Source organism: Sciurus carolinensis, chromosome 16, assembly GCF_902686445.1.
Source record: "Sciurus carolinensis chromosome 16, mSciCar1.2, whole genome shotgun sequence".
Lineage (NCBI taxonomy): Eukaryota > Metazoa > Chordata > Mammalia > Rodentia > Sciuridae > Sciurus > Sciurus carolinensis.
Window position 1 is genome coordinate 66,902,416 of NC_062228.1, and position 21,041 is coordinate 66,923,456.

The 21,041-nt window shown below is 58.1% G+C and overlaps 1 protein-coding gene across 1 annotated transcript; it reads left to right on the forward strand.

Moving 5' to 3' along the window:
* Positions 1 to 4,018: 4,018 nt before the first annotated feature.
* LOC124966247 (vomeronasal type-2 receptor 26-like) lies at positions 4,019 to 15,529 on the forward strand. Its single transcript, XM_047527281.1, has 6 exons — positions 4,019 to 4,227; positions 7,288 to 7,579; positions 9,465 to 10,262; positions 11,933 to 12,142; positions 13,456 to 13,579; positions 14,514 to 15,529. Exons 1-6 carry the CDS (start codon positions 4,019 to 4,021, stop codon positions 15,527 to 15,529), a joined length of 2,649 nt encoding a protein of 882 aa, XP_047383237.1.
* Positions 15,530 to 21,041: the final 5,512 nt, after the last annotated feature.

The following is a 21,041-nucleotide window of genomic DNA, read 5'->3' on the forward strand; positions in this document are numbered from 1 at the left end:
ATGTGTTCATATCTTCTGGGTATAAAAATCTTTATAGGGAATGGTTTAAAGGAACATTTTATCAAGCTGGTGTTCTCCAATGTAAGGTTGTAATGGTAATTTTAAACTTATCAGAATAGAAAATTTTATTGGGGATTTATTTATAGCATTTAGTGTTCTGTATCTGGACCTGAACCTTATGTCACCTTCTACACTGGGACAAAAATGTAAATGTATTTCTAAAAGATAATGAGCGCCTGCTCTGTTTAAATGTTAATATCATGAAACAGGAAAGCATTTTGTCACTTTATTACGCAAAAGGAAAGTTAAAACTCTCTCCGCTTTTAAGATGTAATATTGTACTGTGTTAACTAACATTCATATAGACTTAGGAAATAATATATGAAAATTTATAAAATGGTATTTAAAAAGAAGACAAAGAGCAACTTGAGAACTTGACCACTCTACCTAAGATTTATGAAGAGCCCCCCTTACCTGAGATAAGGCCCTGCCTCCCACCTTACTACATGTTACAGTGGCTCCAGAATAAGCCAGACTTCATCTCATTCAAAGTCATATTCAAACAATTGGTTTTTGTTGTAAAATGACTGTGATCTCCAACAGGGGATATAATATATAGCTTAGCCAAAATTCAAGATAGCGATTACACAAGGAAATTTGCTTTCACTGCTGTTAATTCCATTTTGTATTTGCCTTGTAAACTCTTTAACTGTTGCTGGATTAGTGTTTTGCTGAAGTAATGCTTCAAAAACAAAAAAATTGAGTTAATTTGAAATCATAAGCCATCATGTATAGGACAGATAATATAGACCCCAATTATTAAATGTGGGTAAATGACTGTCAAGTCATAGACATTAGAGTAAAAGCCCAGCACTCTTACTGTACGACTGGGGACACTGAATGCTGGAAGTTTAAGATCACATTTATAGACTGAGATTAAAATAAAAGGGCCAAGAGAATCAGTATTTGGCTCTTTCCCTCAGAGTCAGCCTGAACCCAGGGAACAAGAGAACTTCTCTAAGGAACTCTGCAACTCTGGGCCACACGACCTCCGGATCAGGGGGATTAATGAGAGCACTGGAGGATAAAAGGCCAATCAGTGCACCTGCTGCAGAGGAGGGTCCTTGGGAAAGGGAGACATCCCTGATGCTTCCAAAAGCCACCTCGTCAAGGAGACCCTGCCAGGTAATGGCACTAAAGGAGCTAAGAAGTTGCTCTCAAGTTCCCCAAGAGTAACCCTGTGGGAACTCAGCTGACCCTTAACAGCAGACAGGAACAAGGTCAATTTGACCAGCTTGATCTTAAGCACCTAGCAAAACAGTTAAAACCAAAACACAGTCATTAACGGACATTTAAAAATCTAAACAATAGTTACTTTAATGTACCTTGAGATGTACACTTGTGTTAGCCCCCAAAATAAGGAAAACTGGAGGAGACAAAGAGATCCTTAGACAGAAATGCCTGACAACTATCAAGAGGAACTACTAGAGTTATACGTTTTTAGTCAGTTTAAGGCCTACAGATCCTCCTAACCTCCAGTACAGGTAGACTCCATCAGTGTTTGCTAGCATGATTCTGTAGCCCAGGTAACAAAAGTAAAGGGATCTCTAGTAAACAAAGAGATCATGCCAACAAAAAGATATTTTACAAACATCAGATGACATTAGATAACTGAACTAAACGCTGTGTTTACATTCCTGGTAAGTCCGACAGTGCTAAAGATTTACAAATGAAGGCCTTATCCTCTCCAGGCTTGTTAGACTCTGTTAGGCCTTGTTATGGGAACAGATAATCTCTCCTGGTGAGAGATTATCGATTTCTGTCGTCTTCATGATACTCACTGACGTGTTCCAGATGCTACAATATTTACTTTGTATCACTCTCATTTCAGTATTCATATCTTTTTGTCCTTTCATGGAACCAGACGTTTACCCCAGACAGCCTCAATTTCTAAGAAGGGGGTCCAAAGTGCTTGCTCCATCCCTTGTGGCCTCCCTCAGCTTGAAGCATCAAGAGCGCTCATCGCCTGTTTTCCTTACAGTAGTAAGATGTCCCTAAAATTAGAGGGGTAATAATAAAAGAAATCAAAAGACAGTCAATATAGACAGGTAATTGGGTTAAAAATAAAGGCCGGTTTGGGTCCAGGAAGTTGGAGGCCAACGACGTCCAAGAGATTGAAATGTTAATGCTTCCGGAGCCCTTCCTCCACCCTTACCAAGAACCTGCCCCTGCTCCAACCTGTGGTGAAGTCTCTCCAACAGGCTCAACTTAGGAGAGAGCAGCCCAAGAGACCACGGTTTCCAACACCCATTCCAGCCAGGAGACTACATCTGTGAAAGTGTTTCCAGAAAACGGACAAATGCCCGGCTGAAATGGAGGAGACTTGCTCACAATGTGGATCGATCACATCTGAGGCAAGACAACAGAAAAGGGACAGCCCTCAGAGACTCCCACCACCCTCCAAAGATAAGACTGAAACACGTGAATCATGTTTTCTCTACTGCTTATTCTTGCACGTCCACTGCAGCCCTTGGGATTTCCTCAGGCCCACATGAGCAGCATGCTGCGGCCCCCGAGGGAACATGGTTTGCTTGTATGTCAGGAGTAACTCCATGCCTGGCCCTTCAGCTGTTCGAGGTCACCAAGTGGGACGACTTCTGTGTTACTGTCCACATCATCCCCAGGTGTACTATTGTGATGGGGAGGGAGGAAGGGACATCTGGCGCTACTACATTGATCTAAACGAGCGGCCCCTGTCTTAGTTCCCCCTATGGGATTAGGGACAGCTGTCTCCACTGCTGTAGGGACCAGTACACTCATTACAGGGTGATTGTGAACTGTTGCCCAGGGTCAGCGGTGTCCAGCAGTGCCGCCTGGCTCCTGCCGATTGCCAGCACGGCTCCATGACCCCGATGGCCCCCAGGGCCCCTCTGCAACACTTGCAGCCTCTGGTCAGCACTGACCGAGCTCTGTCCCTGTGGAGCTGCCTGTTCAAGAGGCTGCAGGGCAGTGTGGTCAGCGTAGGTGGCTGACGTGTCTTCTTGGACCTGGGTGATCCTGGTGTGGGCAGGTGGAGCAGCTTCAGCACCCCGCTCCTCTCCTGGACGATGCCCTTCCATTGGAGGCCCCCTGACCAGTGGACACTGCAGGCCGGCCCGTGGACATCTGGTCCCCCCTCGTGCTCTGTAGTGGCTACGGAGTTCCTGAGCCCTGGGATGTCCAGCCCAGGGTGTGCAGTGGGAAGGGGCTGGGCCGAGCCGCCACACCTGGGTGTCATTTGGAGGATCTGCAGTGCTGCCTCAGAGGGGCGGCACCATCCCTGTCCCCACCAGTGACCAGCAAGGGACGGGGGCCCTGTGTCCACCACCATACCCCACCCTGCTGGTGTGACCCGGCCTCACCGGGTGCCAACTGCCTCCCTGCCTCCAAGGTCGCAGGGCAGCCTTCTTCTCCAGAGCGCCCCAGGCTGCGCCCGTCCAGCCTCAACCAGCCCAGCCTCCCTCCTGCCTGGACCTGGGCCCTGGCCTCAGAGTGGGCGCTGAGGGCCTTGGATCCCAAGGAGCCCTGCTGCTGCCTGCTGGGCCTGGCCACCTGCAGCTGGAGGACACGCCCCTCTCCAGGGCTCACACGCTCTGGGTTCAGGGCTTTGGGCCTCCTGGGCCCCTCTGCAGAGCAGTGTCCTGGGGACCCAGAGCAGCTGCTCCTGGGCCTGCAGTCCCTCAGAAAGCAAGCAGGACCCAGGGGGCCCTCCCAGGCGGACAGAGGACGCCAGAGCCCAGCCCCTGCCGCAGGGCGCCGGGGAGCCAGGGGAGGAGAGAGAAACTTGTAATAGGCGTGGGGCTTGGTGACCCCCCATTGCAGCTCGGGTCCCGACTCCCCAGGGCCTGGAGGCTGCTGGTGCAGATGAGCCTCAGCCCAGGCGCCTGGTCCAGGTAGATCCAGGTAAAAGGCGCTGTCACTGCAGGACACAGTTCCACACGGGGGCTGCCACGGCACTGGCCGTCCTGACCCTGCGGGCATGTGGCTGTGGGCACTGCTGCCTGCCATCCTGGGCCCTCACCCCAGCGTCACCCTCTCTGGGCCATTCAGCTGGCGCCTGCCAGGCTCGAGCTCCCGTTTCGACCGACCGGGGGACGTGGTGGTGGGGGGCAGCTTCTCCATCTTGTGTTTCGATGAGGTCACCCTGTTCAATTTCACTGCTCCTCCCGTGGGACAGGCCTCCTCAGAGTAAGTGCCCGGGTGCTGGGTGGGAGACGCCGAGGGCAAGGGGGATGTAGAGGGCATCGCCAGGGTCATCCTGTGTGTTCAGGCTGGTGGGTGGTCACCTCGCATCCTCAGGGTCATCCTGTGTGTCCTGGCTGGTGGGTGGTCACCTGGCTTCCTCTGGGTCCGTCCTGTGTGTTCAGTTTGGTGGGTGGTCCTCTGACCATCCTCAGGGTTAGTTCTTGTGTGTCCAGGCCGGTGGGTGGTCCCCTGGCCTTCCTCAGGGTCTGTCCTGTGTGTCCAGGCTGGTGGGTGGTCCTAGTCTTCCTCGGGGTCAGTCCTTGTGTGTCCAGGCTGGTGGGTGGTCCTAGTCTTCCTCAGGGTCTGTCCTGTGTGTCCAGGCTGGTGGGTGGTCCCTAGTCTTCCTCGGGATCAGTCATTGTGTGTCCAGGCTGGTGGGTGGTCCTAGACTTCCTCAGGGTCAGTCCTTGTGTGTCCAGGCTAGTGGGTGGTCCCTAGTCTTCCTCAGGGTCAGTCCTTGTGTGTCCTGGCTGGTGGGTGGTCCTAGTCTTCCTCAGGGTCTGTCCTGTGTGTCCAGGCTGGTGGGTGGTCCCCAGTCTTCCTCAGGGTCAGTCCTTGTGTGTCCAGGCTGGTGGGTGGTCCTAGTCTTCCTCAGGGTCAGTCCTTGTGTGTCCAGGCTGGTGGGTGGTCCCTAGTCTTCCTCAGGCTCAGTCCTTGTGTGTCCAGGCTGGTGGGTGGTCACCTGGCTTCCTCAGGCTCAGTCCTTGTGTGTCCAGGCTGGTGGGTGGTCCCCAGTCTTCCTCAGGTTCAGTCCTTGTGTGTCCAGGCTGGTGGGTGGTCCTAGTCTTCCTCAGTGTCAGTCCTTGTGTGTCCAGGCTGGTGGGTGGTCCTCTGACCATCCTCAGGGTCAGTCCTTGTGTACCTAGGCTGGTGGGTGGTCCTAGTCTTCCTCAGGGTCAGTCCTTGTGTGTCCAGGCTGGTGGGTGGTCCCTAGTCTTCCTCAGGGTCAGTCCTTGTGTGTCCTGGCTGGTGGGTGGTCCCTAGTCTTCCTCAGGGTCAGTCCTTGTGTATCCAGGCTGGTGGGTGGTCCTAGTCTTCCTCAGGGTCAGTCCTTGTGTGTCCAGGCTTGTGGGTGGTCCTAGTCTTCCTCAGGGTCAGTCCTTGTGTGTCCAGGCTGGTGGGTGGTCCCCAGTTTCCTCAGGGTCAGTCCTTGTGTGTCCAGGCTGGTGGGTGGTCCCCAGTCTTCCTCAGGGTCAGTCCTTGTGTGTCCAGGCTGGTGGGTGGTCCCCAGTCTTCCTCAGGGTCAGTCCTTGTGTGTCCAGGCTGGTGGGTGGTCCTAGTTTTCCTCAGGGTCAGACCTTGTGTGTCCAGGCTGGTGGGTGGTCCTAGTCTTCCTCAGGGTCAGTCCTTGTGTGTCCAGGCTGGTGGGTGGTCCCTAGTCTTCCTCAGGGTCAGTCCTTGTGTGTCCTGGCTGGTGGGTGGTCCCTAGTCTTCCTCAGGGTCAGTCCTTGTGTATCCAGGCTGGTGGGTGGTCCTAGTCTTCCTCAGGGTCAGTCCTTGTGTGTCCAGGCTGGTGGGTGGTCCTAGTCTTCCTCAGGGTCAGTCCTTGTGTGTCCAGGCTGGTGGGTGGTCTCCAGTTTCCTCAGGGTCAGTCCTTGTGTGTCCAGGCTGGTGGGTGGTCCCCAGTCTTCCTCAGGGTCAGTCCTTGTGTGTCCAGGCTGGTGGGTGGTCCTAGTCTTCCTCAGGGTCAGTCCTTGTGTGTCCAGGCTGGTGGGTGGTCCTCTGACCATCCTCAGGGTCAGTCCTTGTGTGTCCAGGCTGGTGGGTGGTCCTAGTCTTCCTCAGGGTCAGTCCTTGTGTGTCCAGGCTGGTGGGTGGTCCCTAGTCTTCCTCAGGGTCAGTCTTTGTGTGTCCTGGGTGGTGGGTGGTCCCTAGTCTTCCTCAGGGTCAGTCCTTGTGTGTCCAGGCTGGTGGGTGGTCCTAGTCTTCCTCAGGGTCAGTCCTTGTGTGTCCAGGCTGGTGGGTGGTCCCTAGTCTTCCTCAGGGTCAGTCCTTGTGTGTCCAGGCTGGTGGGTGGTCCACAGTTACCTCAGGATCAGTCCTTGTGTGTCCAGGCTGGTGGGTGGTCCCCAGCCTCCTCAACCCCTCCCTGTCCAGGTTTGACCAGGCTCTGAGGCCTGGGTGCTGTCTCACTGTCCTCCTTTTGGCCCGACTGGCCAGGCACGGGTCTCATGCACCTGCTGTGTGAGAACAGGGTGGGCCCCCAGCAGAGGTGACATTAACCCCTCTGGTGACACTGCTGTGCATGTGGCCCTGTGGGTCCTGTCTGCCTGTGTCCTGTGTCCTCCCCGGACACAGATCGTGCCTGCCTCTGCTCTCGGGGTTCCAGCGCAGTCCTCCTGGCCGTATTTAAATGGTGGGCTCAGCTTTACTAAAAGTCTGCCTCGTGTCAGGAGGGCGCTGTGTGGGACCCCAGCCAGGCGCTCGTGAGCCTGGAGGATGCCCTTCAAGACCACCCCGGCGACTGGGCCAGACCCTGCCTCCACACAGAACACACAAGGGCTGGGTGTGGTCAGCGGCAGAGCCTCTGGTGTCCTGCCCAGGCCCAGAAAGGGCAGAAGAAAATGCCGACTGTCCTCCCCAGGACCTGCCTCCTTCCCCACCTGACTGGAAAGGAGGCCCAGGAGGCTCCGTGTCTCACATGGCCCTCAGGTTAAAGTGAGCAGCGTGAACGGTGGTGTGGGCACTCTGTGCTGCGCTGGCACAGGGGTCCACCAGGGAGGGACGAGCTCAGAGTCCAGATCCTGCCCTTGGTGAGGTGGACATTTGAGGTGGCTTTCCTGGAGGTTCTGAGACTCTTCAGTCAGCCTCCTCTGTGCCCAACTGAGGGCTGTGGGCTTTGTCCTCCCTTCCTCCCCTGCAGGGGTTCTGGGGGCTGCTTGTGGGTCATCAGATCCCTGGGCATGTGCCTGTCCCTGCCCTTCGTCCAGCCTGGGAGCGGCAGGGGCACACGGTCCCGCTGTCTGCCCGCTGGGCAGCGTGAACAAGGGCTTTTCCACTCAGCCTGTCCCTGTGGAGCTACCTGGTGGCCCAGAGCTTTGTGTTTGCTGTGGAGGAGATCAACAGGAGCGTCCACCTGCTGCCCAACCTGACCCTGGGCTTCTCCATCCGCAACTCTGGGTGCTCAGTGCACGGAGCCGTGTTTGAGATGATGAGCTTTCTCACGGGGCAGGAGGAGCCCATCCCCAACTACGCCTGCGGACCCCGCCTGCCCAGGGTGGCCGTGGTCGGGGACACGCGGTCAGTCCTGTCCATGGCCATGGCCAGGCTTCTGGGGCTCTACAAGTTTCCCCAGGTGAGTCTCCCCAGAGCCTTCACGAGAGCTGACCCTCAGCAGGGCAGCAAGGGCAAGTGTGTCTGGAAGGGTACTGACCACTCTGCTCTGTGCCTGGTTCCTTGTACCTCCCTGCTCTCTGTCCAGTACTGTCCTCCAGGTAAGCTTCTCTTGAGACAAGTGCAATCCAAATGGTCAGTGAGGAAGCTGGGGATCAGAGGAGGAATAGGGCCACAACCAACTCACCCCACCCCAGATCCAGGAGCTGGACTTGAGACCAGGCAGTCCCGACCCAGGTCCAGGAGCTGCACTTCAGGCCAGGCAGACCCCACCCAGGTCAAGGAGCTGGACTTGAGGCCAGGCAATCCCCACCCAGGTCCAGGAGCTGGACTTGAGGCCAGGCAGTCCCCACCCAGGTCCAGGAGCTGGACTTGAGGCCAGGCAATCCCCACCCAGATCCAGATGCTGGACTTGAGGCCAGGCAGTCCCCACCCCAGGTCCAGGAGCTGGACTTGAGGCCAGGCAGTCCCGACCCATGTCCAGGAGCTGGACTTGAAGCCAGGCAATCCCACCCAGGTCCAGGAGCTGGACTTGAGGCCAGGCATTCCCGACCCATGTCCAGGAGCTGGACTTGAGGCCAGGCAGTCCCCACCCAGATCCAGGAGCTGGACTTGAGGCCAGGCAGCCCCTGACTCGTGCCACAGTGTCACCTGCCAACCCTTCCCTAGTCACACTCTGGTGGCCTCCAGCCTCCTCATCCTCAGTCCTGACCGTGATGAAGGTGATCCTGGCCACAGTTCAGCCCTTGAGGTGGGTGACTCAGTGGCTCTCAGCTCAGGGTGTGTGGTGGTCAGCTGAGGGTGGGAGAGCAGGGCTCTCCCTGCACAGCCCAGACCAGCAGCTGCCGCTCCAGCCCCCCACCTGAGGCAGGCCCTTCCTGCCCTGTCCGTGTGGGTCCGCTTGGCCAGGGTTTCCCAGTGTGACCTCTGCTCCCCAGGTCCTCACTCCCCAGGGTCCTGCAGGCTCCCTGTGGTGCAGATCAGCCCCTCCCTCCTCTCCTTGCCAGTGGGTGCTGCGTCCTGTACAGCGTCCCCACTGCTGGCCGCCCGTCCCGTCCTGGGCGTGTGAACCGTGCTCTCTGGCTGCGGGTGCCCCTTGCCGTCCACGTCCAGGTGTGGGCCTGTGTGCCTCCCGTCCTCCTGGGTGTGAGTGTGGCTCGCTGGCGGAAGGCTGCCTGTGTGTGGTCTCTGGGGGCCTCGGTGCTTCCCAGAGCCTGCTGTTTGTCCTCCCTGCTGGGCAGGTGTCCACGACCTGGAGTGGAAGGCCCCAGTTGGTGGGAATTGCTCTGTCCTGCACTGGGCTGAGTCTCTGGGCCTGCTGGGCGGGCGTCCCCTCACTGAGGGGCTGGTCCCCTGGAGTCCCAGCATGGTGTCCTGGGCTCTGGTCCTGGAGCTGCCCCACCTCGGCTGCTCTTGGAGGCTGGTCCCTGGTGGGCTTCCTCTCCAGGCTGAGGCTCCAGGTCTGGTCCCTGGCACTCTGAGCTGGTCCATTCCTGTCCTGCCCATCATGACGGGGGCCTCCTCCCACCAGCCCCACACCCTCACAAGACCCCTCTTGGCATGGGGTGGACGCGCCCTGGGCAGTCGGGCAGACGCCACTCATGTTTCCGGAAGACGCTCACTCCCCAGCTCTGCTCCAGCTTGGGGGACCTGCTTCCCCGAGTGTGCAGGGATTGCTGCTGAGGTGCAGGACTTCCACGGACAGTCGTGGGGATGCCTGCAGGGCTAAGGGGCACACTGGCCACTCCCTCTCTCTGGCTGTCCTCCTTCCACTCTTCAATCCTGGGGGCCTGGCCTGAGTCCTGGTGCTGACCTTCTCTCTTCCACTGCCCGGACCTTCCCTACAGGTCAGTCACTCATCCACGCTGCCCATCCTCAGTGACAAGGCCCAGTTCCCGTCCTTCCTTCGGACGCTGGCCAGTGACCTCACATCGTGTTATGCGGTGACCCAGCTGGTGGTCCGGTTGGGATGGACCTGGGTGGACATTCTGGCCCAGGATGATGACTATGGGCAGCAGGCCAGCTCACTGGTTGCCCGGGAGCTGAGCCAGGCTGGCATCTGCATTGAGGCCCATCTCTACGTGCCTGCCCAGCAGTCCCTGGAGGACACAGACGCCATTGTCCAGAGGATGCAGGTCTGCACTGCCACGGTGGTTCTGGTCTTCCTCAACAACTTGAGCTTCCTGCTCATCCTGCAGGGCTTGCTGGGCCTGCGGATCTCGGGCCAGGTCTGGGTCAGCTCAGAGAGTCTGCACATGGCCATAGCCCTGAGCATGCCAGGTGCCTCTGAGGTCCTGCAGGGAGGCTTTAGCCTGATTTTTCAAAGTAGCCATGTGCCTGGCTTCCCTGAGTTCTTGGCTCACCTGCACCCGAGTCGGACCCCAGAGGACATGTTCATAGAGAGGTTCTGGGAGGTCAACTTTGGGTGCACATGGCCCCCCAAGAATGGCTCAGTGGCAAGTGGTGTCCAGCTCTGCTCAGGGAATGAACGTCTGCAAAGCACCGAGGACCCTTTCTGGGAGGCTCGGAAAATGGACATCGCATACACCCCCGTGTACAGCATCGCCCACGCCCTCCAGGACCTGCTGGGCTGTGAGCACTGGGCTGGGGCCCGTGCAGACCCTGGGCATGTCCTGCCCTGGCAGGTGAGCAGAGGGTGGAGGGTGCTGGTGTGCTCACTGCAGGGCTGGAGGGAGACTCGCTCCTCAGCCGCAGGCCTGCTGTCTGCGCCCTGGCAGGAGCACTGCAGGGGACCCAGAGCCCCCCACCACCCGAGCACAGGTGAGTCACGGGGCCGCGGTGTCGCTCCCTTAGCACAGCCGGGATCCTAGCGGAATTCAAGTTCCAGGTAAACCTCCCAGTAAACCCCCAGGGAAACCTTCCAGAGCCCCTCTTCCCTGTGGAGTCCAAGGCTGAGTCTGCTGAATTTACCTGGCTGCCCCAGCACCACCTGTGAATTTCCAGAGACTCAGCACAAGAGAGGAGAGAGCAGGTCAATGGCCAGGGCTGTTGGGACCTCCACCGAGAGGACGGTGCCCAAGTGCATGGATCAGCCCTGCAGGCGGTGGTGAGCTGGGTGGGCCGCAGCCCCTGGCCTGTGTGCAGAGGATGGCGTCCTAGGAGAGCTGCTCACCAGGGGCCATCAAGGCAACCCATTCCCGGTCGCGTCTCTGTCCCAGCGTCATCCTTGGGAGCAGGGATGCACAGCCACCGAGAGAGGAAGGCGTCAGGCAGGAGTCTCCTGGCCTCCATGCAGAACCAAGAAGTGGTCACCTCAGCCTTGCTGGCCAGTCCCAGTGTCTGGAGGTGTCTAGAGATTTGACTTCCTCACCAAGGCGTGATGCTGAGGCCTGGGTAGCAGCTCCTTCTGGTGGACACTGGGACAGGAGGCAGCAGGAGGGCGTTGACCTGGTCACTGGGGTGCAGGCCAAAGGCCCCACCTGAGGTGAGCGGGGATGTCTCTGCGCCGGCTGCTGGATGGAGGGAATCCCAAGGTGCTGTGGCTGAGGACGGGGTGCCCTGGGCAGGTCCTCTCAGGCCGCCTGGGCCTCTGCTGTGTGCAGACACCCTCCAGAGCCCAGGACCGGTTCGGCTGAGCACCGGGTGCTGAGTGGTGAGTGTCGGGTGTGGGCAGAGAGCGAGATGAAGCCCATGTGGGTCCAGGGCCGCCGTGTGCTGTGAGGGGGACAGAGCAGAGCTGGGGGTGGTGGAGGTGTGGACCAGGGAGGTCCTCTATCTGGGGAGACCTGTGAGCTCTCAGGTGGAGGGTGGCAAGCGGCTGCCAGGCAGGTGTGGGGCAGGCAGGGCAGGCACAGTGGGAGTGCAAGGCCAAGTGTGGGGAGAGGCAGGAATGGCCAGGCAGCTGGACCTAGCCTGCCTGGGAGAAGGCCATGGACGTGCCCTCTACTGGGCAGAGCCTCGCGTTGGAAGCCCCGCCAGGGTGGCCTGCCCAGGCGTGTGATGGGAAGGCTGAGGCTGTCCCAGCCCAGGCGGCCCTGGAGCTGGGTGTGAGCATGTGGGTGGGTTCCTCCATCCAGGGCAACAGGGTCAAGTGAGGTGTGCGGCTGGCTTGTCGTCAAGTGTGCTCTGGACTCACACTCACCATCCGTAGGAAACCTCCCTCTGCTTCAACCGGAGTTAAGCTCTAAGACGTGCGTGGGCCCTGCTCACTCTGCAGGCTTAGTGCCCATGTGACCAGCGACGGGTCGGCCCTGCGTGGAGCTGTGCCCGCTGAGCGCTAGGGCAGTGGCCTTGGCTTGTGCCAGGCCCAGGGACCATCCTCGGCCAGTCTACAGCATGGCCCTTCCTTCCCCAGCTGCTCCAGCCCCTCAGGAAGGTGCGCTTCAAGACCCCGGACGACACAGAGGTCACGTTTGATGCCAACGGGGATTTGGTGTCCAAATTTGACATTGTGCGAGGGCAGAAGACCCCCGAGGGCTCATTCCACTTGGTCCACGTAGGCCAGATCGACCCTCGAGGCTCCTCGGGGAGCAGCATGACCGTCCACCTGCAGGAGAACCTCCAGGTGAGCCTCCCAGGTACTTGGAATGGGGTCCTGGAACACTGGAGCTGGAGGGAACCTCGGAGGCCAGGGTCCTTGTCCCCAGCACATGCGTGACATGTCCTTGGCGCTAGGTGGCACCAGGGAGCTTCAGCCAGGCGGGTGAGCCCTGTGGCCCAGTCCTTAGGGGACAGGCCTCTGCTGAGTGTGACTGGAAGGGTCAGCCAGGCCTAGGGTCCACCCCGTGATCCCAGCTGCTCAGGGGCTGAGGCAGCAGGATCCCTCAGCCCACGCCAGCCTGGGCACGTGGTGAGGCCCAGTCTCAGGAGGACTGGGTGGCAGCTCAGTGGTGGACGGCTGGCCCCGCCTGGCAGGCTGGTTCCCACCCAGAGGAGAGAGTCATCTTCAGCTGTAGGTGTGGGATGGCCTTGCATGTCTCTGTGTGTGAGTGTGTTCTGCATGTGTGTGACTGTGCATGTGTGTGAGTGTGCATGTGTGTGTGAGTGTGCATGTGTGTGTGAGTGTGCATGTGTGTGTGTGAGTGTGCATGGTTCTCTGTGTTAGTGTGCATGTTTGTGAGTGTGCATGTGTGTGTGAGTGTGCATGTGTGTGAGTGTGCGTGTGTGTGAGTGTGCATGTGTGTGTGTGCAGGGTTCTGTGTGTGAGTGTGCGTGTGTGTGAGGGTGCATGTGTGTGTGTGAGTGTGCATGGTTCTCTGTGTGTGTGTGTGCATGACTGTGTGTGTGAGTTGCATGGTTCTGTGTGAGTGTACATGGGGTCTGTGTGTGTGAGTGTGTCCGAGGTCAGCGTGTGTGAGGGTGCATGTGTCTGTGTGTGAATGTGCCTGGGGTCAGTGTGTGAGTGTGCATGGGTTCTGAGTGTGTGTGTGTGCATGTGTCTGTGTGTGTGAGTGTGCATGGTTTTGTGTGAGTGTGCATGGGTTCTGTGTGTGTGAGTGTCCCCGGTGTCTGCATGTGTGAATGTGCATGTGTCTCTGTGTGAGTGTGCCTGGGGTCAGTGTGTGAGTGTGCACTTCTGTGTGTGAGTGTGTGGTGTGTGTGCTCAGATCCGCAGTGTCTAGGGCAGGTCCTGGAACCTGGGAAGGCCCACTACACACTGTCTGGCCAGCTCTGCTCCTTTGTCCAGGTGTCCAGGTGGAGCCCTTGGCAGGTCCACTCACTCACTGCAGGGCTGGGCCCGTCCCATCTGGCTCTGGTGGGCAGAGAGACACCTGTGTCGTGGGCGGGATGCACTGTGGTTGCTTCCGCAGGCAGGAGGCCCCACTGGCCACCCGTGCCCTGGCGGGTCGCTGGTGACTCCCTGCTCTTCGTCCCCAGGTGCCCAGCTCCGTGTGCAGCAGGAGTTGCGTTCCAGGGTTCAGCCAGACCCCCCGACAGGGAGCCCCCCACTGCTGTTTCGAGTGCAGCCCCTGCCCCGAGGGACACTTTGCAGAGCACACAGGTGAGGGAGGGAGGACCCTGGACCCAGGGGCCGTCAAGGCCCTGCCGGCCTCTCAGGTTGCCAGTCCAGGGAGCTGCGGGACCACACCCTTGTCTGGGCCCACAGTTGGCCAGGACCTGCCCGCCTGCTGGACACTGTGGGCACTGACTCCTGTCCTCTCTGTCCTCCCTGGGTGTCTATGTGCCATTCCCTTGTCAGAGGACAGCAGGCAGTCCAGCCCCTTCCCAGGGGACAGCAGGCAGTCCAGCCCCTTCCCGGGGACAGCAGGCAGTCCAGCCCCTTCCCAGGGGACAGCAGGCAGTCCTCCCCTTCCCAGGGGACAGCAGGCAGTCCAGCCCCTTCCCGGGGACAGCAGGCAGTCCTCCCCCTTCCCAGGGGACAGCAGGCAGTCCAGCCCCTTCCCAGGGGACAGCAGGCAGTCATCCCCCTTCCCAGGGGACAGCAGGCAGTCCTCCCCCTTCCCAGGGGACAGCAGGCAGTCCTCCCCCTTCCCAGGGGACAGCAGGCAGTCCTCCCCCTTCCCAGGGGACAACAGGCAGTCCTCCCTCTTCCCAGGGGACAGCAGGCAGTCCTCCCCCTTACAGGGGACAGCAGGCAGTCCTCCCTCTTCCCAGGGGACAGCAGGTAGTCCTCCCCTTCCCAGAGGACAGCAGGCAGCAGGCGCAAGCCCTCCCCCTGGCCCTCCTGGTCTGCACTGTCCCCGTCTCAGCACAGGCCTGTCCTGAGGTGCTGGGTTAGGACCTGCTCACGTGGATCCTGGGGACAGGGTGAGCCCAGGGCCCTTCCCGAGGTCAGTTCCTGCCCGGCTGGGGAGACTGTCCAGGTGGTACCTGTGGCCCCTGCCCCGTCTGAGTTGGCCGCCCATTCGGGTGACCGAGCGCCGTCCGTGGAAGGCGGTGGTGTGACCGCGGTGGCCTCGGCCTGTGTCCCACAGACGTGCCGCGCTGCCTTCCCTGCCCCGAGGAGCAGTACCCGAGCCCGGCCAGAGACCGCTGCCTGCCCAGGACAGAGGCCTTCCTGGCCTTTGAGGAGCCCCTGGGACTGGCGCTGGCCGCTGCGGCGGTCGGCCTGGCCGGCCTGGCGCTGCTGGTCCTCGGGCTGTTCCTGCGGCACCGGGACTCGCCCGTGGTCAGGGCCAACAACAGGGCCCTGAGCCACACGCTGCTGGCCTCCCTGGCACTGTGCGCCCTGTGTCCCCTGCTCTTCCTGGGCCGCCCCACCGCCGTCGCCTGCCTCCTGCGCCAGACCACCTTCGCCGTGCTGTTCACCGTGGCCGTCTCCTGCGTCCTGGCCAAGACGCTGACCGTGGCCCTGGCCTTCAGGGTCACCAGGCCCGGGTCCAGGGCGCGGGCGTGCCTGGGCCCCCGTGCCTCCTCCTCACTGGTCCTCGTGGCCTCCCTGACGCAGGTGGCTCTGTGCGGGCTGTGGCTGGGCACCTCCCCGCCGTTCCCAGACAGGGACGTGCGCTCGGAGCCCAGGCTGGTGGTCCTGCGCTGCCAGGAGGGCTCCGGCCTGGCCTTCTCCTGCGTGCTGGGCTACCTGGGCCTCCTGGCGGGGGCCACCTTCTCTGTGGCCTTCCTGGCCAGGGGCCTGCCTGCTGCCTTCAACGAGACCAGGCTCCTGACCTTCGGCATGCTGCTCTTCTGCAGCGTCTGGCTGGCCTTCCTGCCCCTGTACCACAGTGCCCGGGGCAAGTCCACCGTGGCCGTGGAGGTCTTCTCCATCCTGGCCTCCACGGCGGGACTCCTGGGGGGCATCTTCCTCCCCAAGTGCTACATCATCCTGCTGAGGACTGAGCAGAGCACCCCGGCCTGGCTGAGGCCCGGATGGGGACGCAGCGGGACAGGCAGGGCCCCGGGGCCCCGCAGGAGGGCTTCCCGCAGACCAGCACCTGGACGCCCAGGGCAGAGGACACCGGGGCCGGGCGTACCGGGCTCAGCACTTCTGTGAGCGCTGGACACCAGAGGGGCCCTGAGAGGGGAGGACTCAACAGGGTGCCGACGGCCATCATGGAGGGTGGGCCCGGGGCCGTGGTGGACGGTCCTGTGTGTGCTCAGTGCTCGAGGTTTCACAGTGACAAGAGGCAGAAACGGGCTGAAGTGGGCGGCCGCAGCAGCAGGAGGAGCACTGTGGGAGGGGCAGGCGTCAGACCCCTGCAGGCTGGTGGACGCAGGGAGGACCCGTCTGGCACTTCCTGGAAAGGTGGACGCGGAGCTCCCAGGGCCTGGTGGTCCCACTGCTGCACAGGGCGTGGGAGACTGAGCACCTGTCCCCCACAGGGAGAGCGAGGGTCAGGGAAGCCTCAGACCCAGCGGTGGGAGCCAGGTCCACGTCCATGTCCCGGGAGGGGCAGGCTGCACGTGGCTGCCCGTCCCAGGAAGGTCCTGGCCCTGAGGAGGAAGCGGTGGTGCCCAGCACGGCAGGACGGGCTCTGCACACTGCTGCTGAAGGGCCCAGACATAGGAGCACAGGTGGCCTGAGCCCTGGACGGAGCATGGCTGGGCGCGGGCAGGACAGCGGGGTGGGGCTGCATGGGGCAGGGAGGCGGGAGCGGGCGAGGACCCAGGTGCAGCTGTTCTGGTGTCGGCGGTCAGGTCCACTGTGGGGAGGGCGCACCTCTACGTCATGACGCACATGAGCCCACAGGGAGGACGAGGCGGGCTGAGCTCTGTGTCAGGGTCGGCGTGGTGAAGCGGAACGCCCGGTGCACAGGCGAGGACGGTGGTGACGTCCTGGTGTCTTGGCTGTCCCCATGAGGAGGGGACGTGTGGGCAGCCAGCAGTGCAGGAAGCGACGTGGGCGTGGCTGTGGCCGCAGCTGTGCTCAGTGTCCAGCCCCGTGGGCAGGGTGGGCAGGCACCCTGGTCCAGGATGGCCAGGCTGGGCACGTGGTGTGAGGCGGGGCTGGTCTCCATCGGTCAGTGTGGCAGAGCCGCCGTGAGGACGGTGTGCGGGGTGGACGTGCAGCCCTGGCCCAGTGTCCCTCCCGTGTGCGTCGCCCGTTCTCAACCCTCCCTGAAGGACTGGCGACTCCCGACCACGACTCCCGTTGCAGCCAGCCCAGCATTCGTCCCCTGTGCCCAGGTGGGGACGCCGTGGACGCAGGCAGGTCCCTCTCGTGTCCGGTCCCCCACCCTGTGGCCCCAGCCACGTGTCCCCCGGCTGCCTCGTTGTCCTCCTGAGAGGATGTGAGGCCAGAGGGGTGGGGAGCCCGCCTGCCAAGCCTCCGCCGGATCCCTGGGCCCCGAGTCCACCCAGGCCCTTTCCCTGTGGTGATTTCTCCCAGGCGGTGACTTGAACTGTCCCCTTGTCCCCTGCTGTGTCCCCTTCTGCGGGCATCACGGAAACCTCACGGAGGTCCACCTCAGGTGCCTCCAAGGGCACTACGTCTGCAGGTCGCGTTTGTCCTGTGGCCTGAGGAGGCACAGTGCCACCCAGCAGGCTTTCCTTGTTGTGGGGGCGGAAGTGACGTTTTATTCTGTAGAATTTTGACACTTTTGGAGAAGGTGGTGACGGGCATCCCTAGTGTCCCTGGAGTGCTAGTGACAGGTGCCACGCGTGTCCCCTGTGTGGCCACGTTCTAATTGTCATGAATGTTCCCTGTTTCGCTGTGGGATAGGGGTCATTGTTGTCCCATGAGGTGGTGTGACATGGTCATGCATGTCTTCTAGTGTCCTTTGACAGGTGTCCTGAGTGTCCCCTGAGGTGCTGTGACAGGGTACAAGTGTCCCCTGAGGTGGTGAGTGGAGAGCAGTGACAGAGGTTGGTCCAGCAGTGACTGGGACTGGGGTCTCTGGTGGCCTCATGGTGTGGCGTGCCTGGTGCCTGGGGGTGTTCCTGTGCAAGGCCACAGGATGCCCAGCTGCTGTGGCAGTGCCCTGCGTGAGGAGGCTGTGCAAGGGTCCTGTGGGCTCTGACCTTGACCTCAGGCTCGCAGCTCCGGGAAGGAAGGAACTCTCAAGCTAGACAGCCACAGTGTCTCAGCAGCTCGCTTCCCGGGTCCCTGCCACCTTACAGTGACTTTAACAACAGGCTTTCCTGAGAGCCGCACCAAGCTCCTCACGGTGCACTCTGCACTATGGATTGCGACTGGGAAAAGCTGCAGGGATGTCCTGGTCTCTGTGACGTTGCTGAGTAGAAAGAATCACTGTTGCATGGTCTTTAACCTGAAATGAGACCTGTATGCATAAAGATTGCTGGTGAGACTCTTTAGAGCTGCATCTCCATCAGAGGGCAGAGCTCCACCTGACCCCAGCTTAGTCTTCAAGAGCTGTGTCTCTGAGTCTTTATCTTCCAGTCCCGCCTCACCCCTTGTGGACTGGGCAGGTCGGTCAAGCTGGTTGTGACAGTTGGTGGCCCTAGGGATCAGGACACAGGGGAACTTTCTGCAGCCATTAGAACAGGTCCACTCCCGGAGTTGCACTGTAGAAGCCACAAAATCCCTCGCAGGTGAGGTGGAGGGGCAGTGGTCAGAGGCAGGTGAGACGTGGGAAACGCAGGGTCCTCAGAAAGGGTCAGGGCGTGTCTGTGCTTAGGGCTCTGCTGAGGAAGAGCGGCAGTGTGGCAGAGAGCACGTGTCAGGAAGTGTGCACTGACTACTACAACCTGCCCCTGGTTTCCTGCAGAAGGAGTGCAGTGTAACGTCGTGGGCGACGGGCACCCGGGTTGAAGGTAGGCTCGCAGCTGGAGCAAGCCTGTGCAGAGAGCACGTGGACTAGGTCACCCGCTGAAGAGAAGGTCTCCCAGAGGAAGAGCATCGCCCCACTTCCCTTCCCTCTTGGCTTCTGCTGGCTCTCATCTCTCCTAGGCTCACATGTAACACTGTGAGTTACAGAGCTGCAGGGTTTACAAGGCCTGCGAGATCGTGTGAAGACAAGAGGGAAAGTGTCCCCTTCTACATTCACAGGGCGTGGCTGGCCTCTCACCTGTTTCCAGCTGCTTTATAGCCAGTTCCTCCCAAAGCCGAGCACAGAAAGAGAGAAGTGAGGGTTCTGAGTGCGCATGCGTTCTTCAGCCAGGATTTTAAATTTCTTTCCTGAGGCCCTCACAGAATTCCACGTTGTTGAGATCTTAACTGACTCTTATCTTTGTGAAAAGCACACTCCGACCTGATGGTGATGTTAGCATTGAGGCCATTTAAATTTTTTTAAGAAAACTCCTGCTTTTTGAAATTCTATACATATTAATGTATTTTCTGGTCAGTATTATTTTTTCTAACTCTAAAAGTTTACCCTCTTTGTTCAGAAGCCAGTTTCTCCAGGGTTTGCTCTTGAATACATTCAAAAATTCCTTTAATGAGTCCTAAGGAGGACAGAGACGTGGTCTTGTTGGGAATGAGTCTGATAACCACGGAGGACAGAGAGCCGCTACCTGAAACCTTTGATGTCAGTGTCCATCTTGGCTGCTGGGTTTCATAGCTGGTGTCTCCAGTTGGACAGGCCTGTCCCATGATTACGTCATAATATCAGAGTCTGCTGGGCTCTAATTTAATTTCTAATAGGTTAAATTGAATAGAGGCTTAATCTTTATCAATCACACTGCCTCCTACCTGGGGGCTCCAAATAAAATAGTCACAAAATCTGCTTCCTTTCCTTTTGGTGTGTGTGCACACCTGTTTATTGTGTTGTTGGTTGTATGTGTTATTGTGTGGTCTCAGAATTGGCATTTGGACAAATAAGCATGCAACAATTAAAATTTAAATAAAGAGATGGATCCAAAGAATATAATTGAAGCAATCAGTCAAAAGGAATATATGCTTAAAATTCCAACTCACAAACCGTTTTCTGGGTGGTCAGACAATAAAGTGTTGATTTCTACTAAATGTCCATAATGTATCGTCATATCCCATTGCTTCTAAGATATTTCTTGCAGCAAAAGACATGGTTCATACTGCTAACTACATTTGTCTGATATTTTCATTTATGTAGGAAATCCTTCTCCCATGGGAAGTCCCCCGCCTGTGTACCCATCTACAGTTGCTTAGCATGACATTTTGGCAATACAAAATGTGGAAATGGCAATTCTCCTAAAATGAAAAATTATTCTGTTGCATTCCCAGTTTCCTAAACAATGTAGCATGTCAATGGTGCTCTCAACAGCCATTGTCTAGGTGTTGTAACCATTCTTTAGTTTGTACCTACTGAGGTCATTTAACCCACTTCACCCTCTGCTGACGAGTTCCGATCCCACGATGTTAGTTTGTAATGTTGAATCACAGCAACAGACACTTTGGATTGATGTGGTTTTTGGTATAAGAACCCCTGCAACCCTGTGGTCTGGGCTGTTCTCCCGATAGCCATTTTGGGGGGCATCTTGTGAGACAGTCAGCCGGCCGGCTTAATAAAGACTCTCAATGTTGGACTTCTTAGTGGTGATCGGTCTGTTCTTAAGTTGACCCCATAACATTTGGAGGCTCCAGCGAGATCCTGGCTGCCTGGTGGGTAACCACCGCCCACCCCTGACCTGGGAACTCCTGTGGAGGGGAGAGGCCACAGCGGTGCTCCTAGGGAAGGCCTCTGGGTGACGTTCCTCAGCCCCAGGCTGCATGGTGTGTGGATTCCCAACCCAGGACTGAGCTAAATTCTCCCAGAGTCACCTGTTTCTGCCCCCCGGGGACGAGTCAGTCTGTTTCTGGTGGACCCGCATCTGGGGACTCTGAGGAAGGCTGGACGCAGCATTACTTCTCGAGTCCGGGACTGGCAAGTCGTTCCCAGGCCCTCTGGGCAGAAATCAGGAGTGGGCACTTGTCATTGTCTTTGGTGTCTTACCTGTTCTGTGTTTGTTTGTCCTTTTCTTTTCTTTTTTTTTTTTTGTATGTGGTGATTTTAAAATTTGTTTATTGACACGTAAGCACTGTACACATGGAAGGGATTCATGTTATATTTCCACACATACATACGGAGTGCATTGCTGCTTCCATCCACTCTTCTACCATCTTCCCTCATACCCTTCCCAGTCCCTAATAAGCACATTATTAGGTAGTTCCACATTCCAGGTAACTTTTTAAAAAAAATTTCCATATTTGAAAGAGAACGTGCCAAATTGGCAGCTATTTTCAGAATAGCTGTCAAAAGTAAGCAGTCTGTATATGCTTAAGTGAATATTTGTGGAAGGTTTATGACATTGAAGGTAAAACAGAGAAGACTGTGGACCTATGAGATGCTAAATAATGTATGTTTCTGTCCATTTTTAAGTGAACCTGATAGCCAAGCAGCAGTGGGCCATGCTTGTGATCCCAGCTATTCAGAAGGCTGAGGTGGGAGAATTTCAAGTTCTAGAAGAGCAGGAAAATTTAGGAACACCCTTTCTCAAAGAGAAAAAAAAAATAATGCGGATCTGGTACAAGGATGTAAAAAATCCTCTTACATTTTGGGCGATCTTTAAAGGGTCACAGGTATGCATTGGTCCTTCATTGGGGTTTTGCTTCTGGTGTTAACAGTTTGACCACATAAGGATGATTCTAT

Excerpts from the sequence above, each read along its gene's own strand:
- LOC124966247 (XM_047527281.1), top strand. The coding sequence starts at position 4,019 with ATGTGGCTGTGGGCACTGCTGCCTGCCATCCTGGGCCCTCACCCCAGC. Across the intron at positions 7,580-9,464 it reads GGCTCTACAAGTTTCCCCAG|GTCAGTCACTCATCCACGCT; the intron begins GTGAGTCTCCCC and ends CCTTCCCTACAG. Across the intron at positions 12,143-13,455 it reads ACCTGCAGGAGAACCTCCAG|GTGCCCAGCTCCGTGTGCAG; the intron begins GTGAGCCTCCCA and ends CTTCGTCCCCAG.